This window comes from Nymphaea colorata, chromosome 5, assembly GCF_008831285.2.
Source record: "Nymphaea colorata isolate Beijing-Zhang1983 chromosome 5, ASM883128v2, whole genome shotgun sequence".
Classification (NCBI taxonomy): domain Eukaryota; kingdom Viridiplantae; phylum Streptophyta; class Magnoliopsida; order Nymphaeales; family Nymphaeaceae; genus Nymphaea; species Nymphaea colorata.
Window position 1 is genome coordinate 26,778,835 of NC_045142.1, and position 13,565 is coordinate 26,792,399.

Below are 13,565 nucleotides of genomic sequence, written 5' to 3' on the forward strand. Positions count from 1 at the left end.
TGGAAGGCTTTCAAAGAAGGAAAAAAAAACTCCTTAGGTTCAACTTGGGGCATTTATATCCTCATATAATGAGGTGATATAAAGCCATAGGCTTCATCCAATAGGGGTAGGATGATGCGAAGCAGACGAAAAAATTAAATCATTCGGACCCCTAGGCTAAGTCCCTCCCAGACTAGGAAAAATGGATAAGCTACATTTGATTAAGTTTGGTTTTGAATTGGTTTAGTCGAATCTGGTAAATGATCCAATTGTTAAGCAAACTGAGATTCAACATGCATGCAGTCTCAAGATCGAACATAAATTCGATATGTGATAAGGGTTTGACCTTAATTATATATAAATGTCAATTTTTATGCCTATCATATCTGAATTCAGTTTTAAAAAATAAGGTCAAGCTTAGAGACTGAACTTGAATCTGATTACGCGACATCTAAGCAATGGGAGAGCAAAAAAATTTTAGCTAAGGGGTACTGATTCATCTTATTATTGGAATTGATTGGGTGCATATAAAGCTACAGGACATTGACATGGGTCTGGTGCGGGCACCCCATATAACTAGGCTTGAGTCCAACACATGATAAATAAAAAATTTATAAAAGATTACACAGGCTCGGGCAGGCAGTTGCTCACACTAGCCCCATGGTAGCTCCGCTATTGTGTCTAAGTCAGTCCAATTACTTATAAGTTTGATGTGACTTGAATTTGAACCGTTTGCAGTACAAGTATTTTGGCTGAGGGTTTTCTCTCTCAGGTCCGAGAAAACATGGCTATGGGCATCAACATGCAACACCCCCAATCTCAAAACCGTGGATTTTGCCTCCTTTGAGGATTTGAAATTCATGGTTTTAAAATATTATGTTCGATAAAACCATAGGTTTATTGGCATATCCGACCCTCGGGATCTTAAAACCAAAGATATCAAATGCAGCTTAAGAGGTAGTTTGGTATCAGGGAGACGACGGTAGTGTCCTGCACAATCTGCCTCAAGAATCTGGTAGATTCATAGAACATTTTAACTAGCTTCTATTTTTCCCAAATGGTTAGCCACAGTTCATGAGTTCTAGTTTGTTACCCACTAGCACAAACTACATGAGGTTAAGTTTCCCCTTTGACAATTGAAAAGAGGAGGTCAAATTGAGCAGGCATTATATGATTTAGCCAGGTCCATTAAATTGGATGGCATCCAAGTCCGACCCACCATTTACTTTGCTTAAAAGAATTAAAAGAAGAAGATTCTTACACCTAAAAGAGCGAACTTTGCAGCTAGTCTTTTACTTCCCTTAAAAGAGGAAGATGCTTACACCCTGAAAGTGCAAACTTTGAAGCAAAAACTAAACTTAAGTACCTCTTCATGAAAGAAAGCTGCAACTGATTTTGTAATACGTGTTTTTTCAGCAGATTCTTTTCCATAAATCCTCGTCTTTGGGACCTATTTAAGATCTTGATGATTGACTTCAGTGGCGGAGCTGGGATTTTTTTGGCTGACGGCAGTTTGAGTCGCCAACCCAAGTCGGTCTGATGTGGGCATTGCATGTGAATGAACCCAGGTCTAGTTTCACTGCAATGGCATTTTTGAAGGGCTAGTGTGGGCAATTGCCCGCACTAGCCACACTTAGCTCCCCTATTGATTGACTTTGTTCAATGGTGCCAAGCAACCTATTCTTCCCAATTTCTTATAAGACCGAAGCAGATGAACCTGAAGAAATTATAACTTCCTCTCTGATAAACCTTATATGATTGTATCGTATTGTTCACTTCCATGTGTTAAACAGGAGGTAAGAGGGACCTCGCTTCCGCCGCTCACTCTGCCATTGTAAGGTTCTCGAAGCTTTCTCATGACGCTGTCCTTGTAAGAATTGGTGACATGGGGTCACCGGATACATTCATTTATTTTTAAAGGGTTCTTAATTCGTCTTCATGTTGTTCAAATCACAAGCTAAATATTCAAATCTATGGTAAACGGCCAAGAAAATATAACATTCATGCATGAACAATCCCCACTACTGGATTCTAACCCATGATGTTCTGTCAACTTGGTGACTTCCATGAATTTCAACCATTAAATAAAAAGATGCTTTTATTTGTTAACCGAGAAGACTATGATAAAGATAACTGATTAAAGTTGTTGGCTATAAAGATGCCAATCTAATGAGAAGACGAAGAGTGATTAGGAGGGAAAAATTCCATGAATGACAGCAGAAACCGTGGGAGAATTAGGTCAATTCGTCATATACTTACATATTTGTCTTGTTTTGATGTATATATATATATAAAAAAAGAAATGCCTGCAAACTTAGCAAATCATGATACATTCATTTATTTTTTAGTGAATTCAGAATAGAGGCTGATGTTAATTAAGTTGACAGAACTCAAGAGGCGTCCCCTATTTAAGCAATCAAGTTATCCAAACATAAATTTTCTTGTCCGCTTGTGGTGTGAAGGGCCATGAGGACATGATTAAATCATTCACGCTGTTAAAATCATGATCGAACTAATTAATTAGTTCCGATCGATCCGGAAGGTCTGATCTCAAATCCACAAATCTCGAAATCCTTCTTTAGTGCCTTATGATTCTGCACCGTTTGTTAATAAAAGCGAAGGAAAAAATTAAGGAGTTTGTGCAACATTTAGCTTGGTTTAGGATTAAAATCTCCAACCAGATCTATTTGAGTAACTCGGATCACTTTTCCAATCTTGATGCAATGCAATTTTCGGGTTTAGATCTTGCAAGATCCGGCACATGTTTGACCCGTTTCACACCCCATGCATGCTGGCTTGGCGGTGAGCAGATCTGGACAGAGACCACCAAATTAAATCCATGCATGTGAAGTGTTGGAATCTTAATTATTTGAGAGAATGATCTTAGATCTCGTCATTTGTTAAATAAGCGCTGCCGCCATGAGCTGGTTTTCCAGGTAATCAAACTTTCGGACTTTCTTCCGCGAATGTGCTTATATATATAATGCATGTGTACAAATTACACGGTTGCGGAATGAGCGAAGCAACTTGAAGACCAGCTCAGCCCAATTTGCTAAAAAAATGCTTATTCATGATCGTCAGCTAAGCATTACTCTATAATGTTTCATTATTATTATTATTATATATATATATATATATGTTTATATAAAGTAAAATTGAATGGTGATTCTGGATTTTTTTTTTTTACATGAAGTCTAGGCCATAGATCTCTCCCCTCTCTCTCTCCTCCTAAATATCTCTCTCTCTCTCTTCTCTTATAAACTCACCACATATGTACTCCTTTTACTTTCTAATTGGGGTGACAAAAAGGATGTATTATACTACAAAAGGTGAAAACAAAAGGTAAACTGCTTTGTTTTTTTAATAAAATTTGAGGTATAGTGATCGAGTTCATGATCAAACTGGGGCTCCCTGATTCGGGGGGATGCTAGTTCGACGAAATAGGCCAATTCATCGATTCACTTGAATATTCAAGAATGAATCAGCAGAGAAATATTTTAAAGATAATTTCTAAGAATAAATAAAAAATGTATGAGGTTGATGTATTTATTTACGACTAACTAGCTAAAAGTTGTCACGTGGAAGTCTTGAACTGGCATCAAAATCGAATTGGGGTTTGCCACGAACTGAATTCTTCTAACTGACCGATTCTAGCAATGGTACTGCATGTAGAGAAGATGAGAAGGAACTCGAAGAACAACAATAAGAAAGAAGGCCTGTTTAACTAATTGTCTGACGGTCGATGCAAATTCTCGAGCAAACAATACACATTTAAGAATCCAAACTAAAAAGTGTTAGGATTTGGCATCTGCCCAACTTATTCTCTATTTTAAAGCGACCGTACTTCCTTGCAGTCGACCGTAAGGCACACCATTAATGCTTCCTGTAACGGTGAACGTCCACTGTAAAAAAAGTAAAGAGCAGTAGACTCGGCAGGGATGATCGTGGGCCTGAATCATGCAGGAGTTTCCTGATCGACCCTATGATAATCTGCTCGCCTGCTGTGCAAGTGCAGCAGGAGTGATCGGAAGGTGGGTGTTCCGGCCGGTCGATCTCTTGTCCTCGAGGGGAGCAGGAGATCTAGTTGCAGCACAGGGATACGGTGGACGAAGCATCCGATGTCCTTGCCGGCGATGCCCTGACAAAAGGACCAGCGCTTGTTCCCTCCTCCACGATAGATGAAAAAGAGAGAGGGAGAAGCTGGCGAGCGAACTCACCTGTCCCTTTCCCCCATGAAAGCAACACATCATGTGGGCCATGTGGAGAGAGATAGAGGGAGGTCCTGTTCATCTCTCATGCTGCTGGCTGGGCATGTACCATACAGTAGCCAGTCCACAAGTTTCTTTCCTTCCATCTTCATTTTAATCAGTACGTGGCCTTTAAGAAGTAATTGAAACAAGAAATAAGTTTCCATGGATTTTATGTCTCAAAAGATGTGAACTCTTTTGGTGGACGGAATTGAGCTTTTAGAGTTTGTATGCACAGTGTTTGCAGCTTCTTCGATGGTCGGACTTCCCCTTCCCGGCCTGCATGGTTCTATGGCCTGTTTAGAATGCTGCCTCATTTAAGACCAAATACATGATTCCTTTTCTTTTTTTCTTGGGTGTATCGGAAAAGAGAGAAAATCGTCGATATTTGGAGCTAATTTTGATGTCTGTCTTCTCGCAGATCATGTGTTTGATTTTTGGCAGGTAGTAATATGTGAAAATTGAGAGTGAAGAAATGCCATTTAGACATCCAAATATATATATATATATATAAAAAGGAGCACGAAAAATAGCATAAATGTTCTTTTTGAGTTTCATCTGACATGTGCAAGCAATCATGTGAAAATTACCATACAACAAATGGCGGAGCCATATGGTTCCCCACACCAGCTTCACAATATTTGTTTAATATGTGTGTTAATGTTTTGATATATGGTTTCTTACACCAGCTTCACAAAATTTGTTTAATATGTGTGTTAATGTTTTGATATATTTGTTTATTATACATATAAGTATCCCAAACAAATTAATGCTATTGAATGAATGCCCCCACCAAAAAAATTTTCTGGCTCCGCTAATACATACAACGACTTTTCCTGTTACCAAAGTGTTTTGCCTTATGCCCCCACCCCCCCGGGAATTCGTTCACAAGGCTGTCAACAGCAAAAGGTTGAATGCTCGAGTGGACGGGATGTTAGTTTAACTATTCAATCATTATTTGAAGATTTAAGTAAGCTAATCTCGGGTGGATCGATCACTTAAAGTTACTACAGATTCAACTATAGTTTCGGATAGGTGCGAAAGTTATCCCACTGCTCGAGCGAAAGCTGAAGTTCCTTTCCTTTTCCGTGCCTTAAGGTCTAAAGCTATGTCTATGTCAGGACTAAGTGGCAAGATGTCTACATGCTTCAACTTACATGTAAGACCCACCTTTCATGTAGTTAAATCAAACAGGTTGTTCAAAAATTGTAGTGAAATTATTGAAAGAGTCTTACATCCTGATCTTATTATATGCACGATAAACTTGTAAGAAATGATGATTGAGTGAGTTGCAATGGGTTCACTGAACCTTAGGAAGTAGGAACTGGTTTCCATCTGAAATAATTGAGTCATTTTCCCACTCTTTTGACAAATTTCTCATGGTGTTTATATGGTAAGATTTGATAGTCACAGCTCACTTGGGAAAAAAACTAGGTAAAAATAGTCCCAAAACAAATTTAAAAACCCAAAAAAAGCTCTTTTTTCTTAATTTTTTGTGAAGATTTTGTTTCCCTGAAAGGAAAAAATAAAGTGGAAGAAAGACCAAGAAGAAGGCAAGGTAATTAAGGCTGGCAAAGTCTCAGCTGGCGTTAACTTGACACTGCAGCAGTGGATCAGGACATATTCCTTTTAGGTAAAAGGGGTCAATGCAACTTTGGAGATATAACAGCTTCTTTAAACAATTCTTTTTTTTCACAAAAAAAAATAAAATGTCTAGTTTGGAAACCATTACTCTAGTTTCTGTAAAATAAATGCAATCTAACGAGTATAAAAAATGTCTGTTCCCCTTTTTTTCTGGGGAGGCTGCAATTAAAATAAAAAAAAGTATACCTCAATGAAAAATAAATTGAAAACCAAAATTATGAGCAACAAATTTAATGACAAGTACTGCTGGTTGCAGGCCCTCGTTCAGGCAGCCTCCATTGAAAGTGGGGCTCGAGTCAATTAATTCAAAGATAAGGCACTGTTTGGCGTTAGTGCTAAAAGGTGGGGCCACGAAGGAAATTATTTTCCAAAATAAACTAAAAATTCCGTCGATATAAAACGCTGATATCTCAGCTCTAATGGGTATGAGTAAAAACAAAGTTACGAGGAGAAGAAGAGGAGAGAGAGAGAGAGAGAGATGAAGTTACACGCGCTTCGCAATTAAACGTAAATTAATTATAAAAAGACGCGAATTGAAGGCCAAAAGAGAAGCCGATAACACAAGGCAAGAATGAAGGCATTATTATTATAATCATCGTCAGAAGTCAGAAGGAAGGAAGGAAGCGAAGAAAGAGAGGGAAGGAGGGAGGGGTTTTGGAACGTCGCCGTTGGAGGGGAGTCGGAGCGTCGACCACTGTGTCGATCCCGGAGAGTTGCTGTTGAGAGGATCAGGCGTGGTCTTTCTGGTAATCTCCGGTTGATCGTAGTTCGTCTTTAAATTGTTTGTGCTGACTTGAATTTCGATTTGCATTTGGTGTTCTCTGTTGATGGCCTTGTTGTTACTATTCTATTGAGCTTCGTCGTGGGAAATGTCCATAGGAATTTAGGGTTTTCGGTATGCTGTTTGTCATTGTTGTCGTTTCTGGTTAGTCGCGTTTGTCGTCTTTGAAGGGTTCTTGGCTTGGGGAGATCAAGATTGATTGCGTGGGAGCCAGTTGTTTGAATGGCATTGATGATACGAAATTTGCTCTCCCGCTGGGGGTGTTGTGGGTTTTAGAAATTTATTCTGTTTTAGGGAGATTGTCTCCGTCGCGATTATGGGGTTGCGACATGGGATGGTGATCTTCTGTTCTTTCCGAATTGGCGTGGCTTTGCTGTCGTTTTGGAGGTGTCATCAAGTGCTTACGTTGGGACGACGTTTGTTTTTTCTGTTGGCTTCCAATCTCCAGTATAGTTTTGGATTTACTGGCGTTGAATTTGGGAAGGACTTGATGCGGCTTAGCAATTTAGCTTTGATTACGTGGAGGCTTAACGGTGGTTGCATTCAGATGTTATCCTGTTGATATGACTGCGGAGGTAATGCTTGTGGAACAGTGGAGATTGATGGCTTATTCATCTAGATTGAAATTGTTGATGATCTTTCCCCGCACGTTGGTCTTCGCTCACACTCGAGCAACTTGAACGAGTTATCGCTGCGGGATCATAAACAAGTATGATATATTTTTGGAGAAGGTAGTATTTAAAAATACAAGATTTTCAGTACAACGACTACCTCGACAAATTGTTCAAATCATGATACTTTAAAATGTTAGTAATGTCTATCATATACTTGCAGACCCTTTTAGGTCTTCTGTTGCTCTGTTTCTTGCAACTGTACATGCCTCATTTACCTATTCGCGATGGGAACAATGAATAGAGAAATAAGAGGACATTGTGGAGCTGGAAAGCTACTGTTTGTTGGCTTTGTGCCTACACGTAGTTCTTTAAGGTCTGGGAATGGGTGTTTCCACTGAGATTGGCTTTTTTGTGACAGGCGCTTTTGTATCTGCCTGTTATTCTTGATTTGCTCTTTACAGTTTGCAGGGATAGGTTGATTATCTCGTTTCAGACATGCCCACAGAAATCTCAACAGGATTCACCAGTAGCAACCTTATATTATGAAATCATATAATTCAAGCCCATGAACCAGCTCAATTTAGTTATAACATTACCATGAATTGTCAATGGAGCTTTCATCAACTCACTTGGTGAAGCCACCAATGGAAGTTGAGGATTCACTATAATCTTGAGTGGGCGGTAGTCCTTGAGTCAGTTTTCATCTAATTTGAAATTAGTGTGTCTAGTTGCTTGGCACTTTTAGTGGTGAATGGAATTGAATGGGGAACAGGACACGAGATTTTCCAATAGCTTGGCTCTACACATCCAGGCAGAATGATGTTCTCATTTAGAAATTGGGTGTTTTAGGAAGGCCCATATTATCTTTCTTCAGGTAAGACAAACCATGTAGTGGTTTATTTGCACTGCTTGGTGTACCCTTGTTCCATCGTGGGCCCTTGCACTAGTATTTTACAGACTTCACTAGTCTGCACTTCAACTCTCACGTGAATATGAAGAGAACGAAAGAAAATGGCCAACCTAGTTATGGATTATGCAGAAATTTTGGGCTAATGGATTATACAGAAATTTTGGGCTAATGTATGTTGAGGATTGCACCGAAGAAGGTTAAACAAGTGTTCACATTGAATAGAAGGTCAATCTAGTCATGTAAATGAAAATATCTGGTTTTTGCAACTTCCTCTTTTTGCCTTTTCCTCTCCTTTCGTTTTTCCTTTGCTTTTGTTTTTTGGGATTATGAGGCAAGCAATTACTCATTGTCATTCAAACTGGCTATGGGTTGAAGTATTCTTCTTTCTATAAACAGTTGTTCTTGCTGCCTTGTTTGTCTGTCCACTAGGTGTAGGAATGACAAGAATGAACTTGAAACCAACTATGACTTTCCCATTGTTGGTTGACTTTGATTCTTTTTGTTGCTATCAGAAAGATGCTTAAATAATAGCATGTGAAGCACTGTTGTTAATATTGGTGTATATCAACTTGTTTCAGCTGATCTGCATCCGATTAAGGAGGTGACAAGAAAAGGGTGCAAAATGGCCCCATTGAAATATTGGCCGATATGGGGCCTATATTGGCCAAATTTGTGTATTGACTGATATAGCCTTGTATTGGCTGATGTATTACTAATATTACAAAATTCAAGTGGTCAAGACTATCTCAGCGAATATAGATCACTTTTTAAGGATTCCAGTACTAGGTGGAATCTCTTAATAATGGCATTGATCTAACATGGCAGTCTGTGATGGCCATACTTACGTCAAACTTTTTGCTGATGTGCACATATGTGAAGCAGTACACTGTTTTCTGCTTCTTGAGATTAGTCCTATATCATGTGTTATGTGAGTCCCATATTCTATGAGCATTTTATATGTGAAGATTGAAGAGTGTGTTAAAAGAGGATCTTGCATGTTACACATGGCATAAGGTTGATCAGTATTTTGGTTAGCGTAGCTGTGGGCCTAAAGTGTAAATGGAATTGATGAGTTGTCATCTCCTGCTCAGGTTTATTCTTTTTCTTTTCTTTTCTTTTTTTTTTGTTGAGAGAGGTCAATGGTATCAGGAATTCATGGTTCTGTTTTTTTCAGTTGTTCATATTCTGTAGGGTATGTTTCTGAGCAACTTGTCAGAACTATGATTTGCTAGTTTGGTGCCTCTTTTCTTTTTAACTGCATAATCCAGTCAAGCAGGATTTTTTGTGAGTTTTTTGCATTTTTGTTAGTTCATTTTTCCGCAACCATCCCTTTCACTAAGGCAGAGCCTAATGCATTGAGTAGCCTTACATGATGCTTTGACATATCTAACTGAGATCTAACAAAAACATGTTTTATTAAGTTAGATTTACAAGTATGGTTGCTGAAAGTGTCTGCTCATAGATGTCATGCAGCTTCCTAGATGTTGATATCTACTTGCTCCACTCCCTCTTTGGCAGTCCATGCAGGGACTTACTACACATTCAAAAAACTGAAAGTTTTGAGAGGAAAAAAAAACTTGAATTTACTAAGACCAGTCTGTTGACTAGTCCGACCAGTCGGTTGAGTCATCTGTCAACCTTGTGTTGCCAAACCAGTGATGAGTGGGTCCAACCAGTCAGGTAGTCGGCTCTGTGGTTGGTCACCCGACTCATCCCAGTTGACTTGGACTGGTTTGAACTGACTAGTGCTAACTAGTGCCAATTAGTCTTTTTAGAGTCTTGATTCACCTGTGACTGGCTTACCGATTTTGGCAATTTAGGATAGCTAGATTCATATGATTGTTCTTGATTGAGTACGTACTTGTTTTCTGAGAGCAGTTTTTTTTTTTTCCTTCCTTTTCTTGGAGTTAGTTCATAGATACAGGAGCTTTTACAACACACTCAAAATGTTTTTACAGCCCATTTACACCCTCTACTTTAAGAGTGACCAGTTTATGGTTTCAGTTATTTGTTGGATTGTCTTAACTTGGTTATATGGCTACATTACCAATTTTCCGTATGAGCTTCTATCTTTAACCACGAATTTTCAATACTAGCACAAGAGAGGCTTCATAGTTCATCTCAACTTTCACTATCTTTTTTGTGCTGTAATTGTTGGGCACTGGCAGTATGCTGTATTAAATTGTTTCATCTCAGGAACAGGTACACAATAATGTGTCCATAATTTTTTCCCAAACTGTTGTAGCTTGAGAATATTTGCTCATTGAGCTGCAGCTATGAGAACTAGAAAGCAAGTCAGTGAAAACATTCTACAGTATATGTTGTTTCCCTCCTTTAAATGTCATGTGGCTTGTGCTAACCCTATTATTTTCATGTTAAAGATAGTCCTTATGTGTCTGCTTTCTGAAACCTTGTTATGTAATTCAGCTTTTGCTACATCTCATTTGAGTTGCATTTATTGTTATTATGATTCATTGATGAATTTATGGAAGAAAGGAACTGGAACTGCTATAAAAGGTGCACCACAATGAGTCTCTCTCTCTCTCACTCCATGTATATAAGCAAACATGCAGGATCTGCTCACACGGACACCAACATATTCATATTTATATGTATGATTGAACTTGAGGTTTCGGCGTCAAACTTGCATTTATAATAGTGATTGCTTTGGTTTTCAGTTTCTTTGTGAACAGCTTAAGGATCTATTTCCAGCAAGAGGAAATAAAAACCAATGGGTACCTGAAGAGAATAAAGAAAGGGCTTGGGACCAAATTCTCCTACTCTTTCTCCCTCCAGGAGATTGGGAGTATCCTCCTGTTCTGATTTTTCTCCAAGGAGAAATTGTTCTAAGGAGAAGAAAAAGGAAAAGATGATGCCGTATGCAGATGAAGAACGTACTGAAGACTATCTGTTCAAAATTGTTCTTATTGGTGATTCTGCAGTTGGAAAGTCAAATTTACTGGCTAGATTTGCTCGGAATGAATTTTACCCTAATTCAAAGTCGACAATTGGAGTTGAATTCCAGACCCAAACATTGGAAATCGAAGGGAAGGAGATCAAGGCCCAAATCTGGGACACTGCAGGTCAAGAACGTTTCAGGGCAGTCACCTCTGCATACTATCGAGGTGCTGTTGGTGCTTTAGTTGTATATGACATCAGCAGACGTCAGACTTTTGACGGCATTGGCAGGTGGCTCAATGAATTGCAGAGTGAGTCTCTCTCTCTCTCTCTCTCTCTGTGTGTGTGTGTGTGTGCGTGTGTGTATTCTGTAACTATGTGTTGTGTGAATGTTTTTTGTAGCAAGGTTTGTGCACATGTTCTGATTCTTTACAATTTGAACAGCTCATTCTGATATGAATGTCGTCACAATACTGGTTGGAAACAAAACTGATCTTAAGGATATGAGAGAGGTAACTACGGAAGAAGGTAAGGCTGTAGCTGAGGCTCACAGCCTGTTCTTCATGGAGACATCGGCACTTGATTCATCTAATGTTGATGCTGCATTCCGGACTGTTGTGAAGGAGATATATCGCATATTGACTAGGAAAGTATTCCAGTCCCAAGAGCTGAAGAAGCTTGAGAACAAGCTAGGAAACGGGAAGACAGTGGTCCTGCAAAGCAGTGAGAGTGAAGCACCCGCCAAGGGATGGTGCTGTTCTTCCTGAGCACACTTGTTTGTCATGTTTTCTTTCCCTGCATTCTTTCTTATTCCATTCTCAGTAGTTTCCTTATGATGTTTGCCCAACCTGCTCTCGCAACTGTATAGAAACTGTGAGACCCCTGCTGTTGGCAAGTCCTGGTCCAGTTGGGTGGTGTTGGTTGAACATGTGCCGGGACTCTGAATGTGGATCTTATCAATAGTCCTTTGTTTAATCAATCTTACCCATGTTTCTTTTGTCCTGTATTTATTTGTTTTTCCATGCAATTATCAAATGTTATTATAGATCACACAGTTTCTTGGGATGGAGGACGAAGTTGTTCCTTCTATTTTCGGTACCGAATCTCCTCCGAGCTTGTTTTCTCAGTCGATGCTTTCATCCCGCATTATATTTGGAGCTTCTATAAAATCTAAATTGACTGCCACTCCTACTTCTGTTGCATGTGAATTCATAGTTCGTCATAGACTACCGAAATGTGGTTGCTGGGGCAGCAAGAATCCCTAGGGCAGAATTCAACTGATGGAAATGTAGAAGAATAAGAGAATCGCATGGTTCACAGGCAGTGTCAATGCAGTCGAAGCTTCCACGCCCGTATCTGAAATGTTAGTGAACGGGATAAAATGATCTGCCATTGTTACTAGTGACATAATCTATGCTGAATCTGCAGAACCACGGGCGCTGAGCCTAGAAATCAAGACCATCAAGTTGAAAGCGCTACCACAGCAAGGCCTATGTATTGGCATAATCTGGTAGGCATCTGTTGTTACTGTTAAAGGAATATGTGGTTACTGGCCTCATTGGCCTTATCTTTTGAGTTGATAACCAAGGATGGTGAGCCCCATCAGCTCGGAATATTCTGGAATGTTCCAGCAGTTGGTTGGTCGTCATAGCCAGCGATGTCCTGACTGAGGGACTGGGCTTCTTGTGTTTGCTTCCTTCTTTCAAGTGACAAGGACGCGTGCCACCACGTGAGCAAGTGGAAGTATGGAGTACTGGGACTGCCATGCTCTTCACTTCTGTCCATCTGAATGAGTTTTTGGCGACTCGTGGCGATGAGCTGGGCAAGCCGAATCAGAACAAAAATTGCAGAATTCCATGTACGTTTTTTGAAGTCAATATAAAGGACCTTATTCCAGTGGTTGGTTGTTTTAAGCTCTTGGACAATGTGTGTCTTGGTAAACAGGTATGCAATTCGATTTCAATGTATTTTCTTGATGGAAACAGCTTAACCTTGGGCATCGGTAGCTTTGCAGTGGCGGAGCGACATATGGGTTTGTGTGGGCAGTTGCCTACACAAACTATGTGGGCATCTGAAGGTTCGATTCTCATGAATGTTCGCCTCTTGCATAAGCTAAAGCAGGTATTTATCTTGAAAATGAAAGACAATGATCATGTAATGTTCCCTCATCTAGGCGAGTTCACTATGTATGTTCTTATATCACGGAATGGGTGAGGAACAAGACCGAGTACTCACAAAAGTCCCCCCCCCCAAATACTTGAGCACTTTAAAATTGAAGAAAGTGGAGGAGGTTGCTGCTAATGTGGCAAATGCAGGTAGCAACGCTGTCGTGTATCGTTTCTTATAATGTTTCAGCCAAAATGGGTTGATTGCCTTTTGACTTGTGTCGCCGTTGTCTTCATATTGAATAATTCTATAAATGTTTTATTAAGATATGATATTAATGGGAGGGTTACGATATTTTAAAAAGGAAAAGCAAGCGGTTTGTAAAT

At 39.5% G+C, this 13,565-nt stretch overlaps 1 protein-coding gene across 1 annotated transcript; it reads left to right on the forward strand.

Annotated features, from left to right (window-relative positions):
- Positions 1-6,328: 6,328 nt before the first annotated feature.
- On the forward strand, positions 6,329-12,123 carry LOC116254388 (ras-related protein RABA5a). Its single transcript, XM_031629768.2, has 3 exons — positions 6,329-6,616; positions 10,854-11,384; positions 11,518-12,123. The coding sequence occupies exons 2-3, from the start codon at positions 11,045-11,047 to the stop codon at positions 11,838-11,840; spliced, it is 663 nt and encodes a 220-aa protein (XP_031485628.1). The 5' UTR covers positions 6,329-6,616; positions 10,854-11,044; the 3' UTR covers positions 11,841-12,123.
- Positions 12,124-13,565: the final 1,442 nt, after the last annotated feature.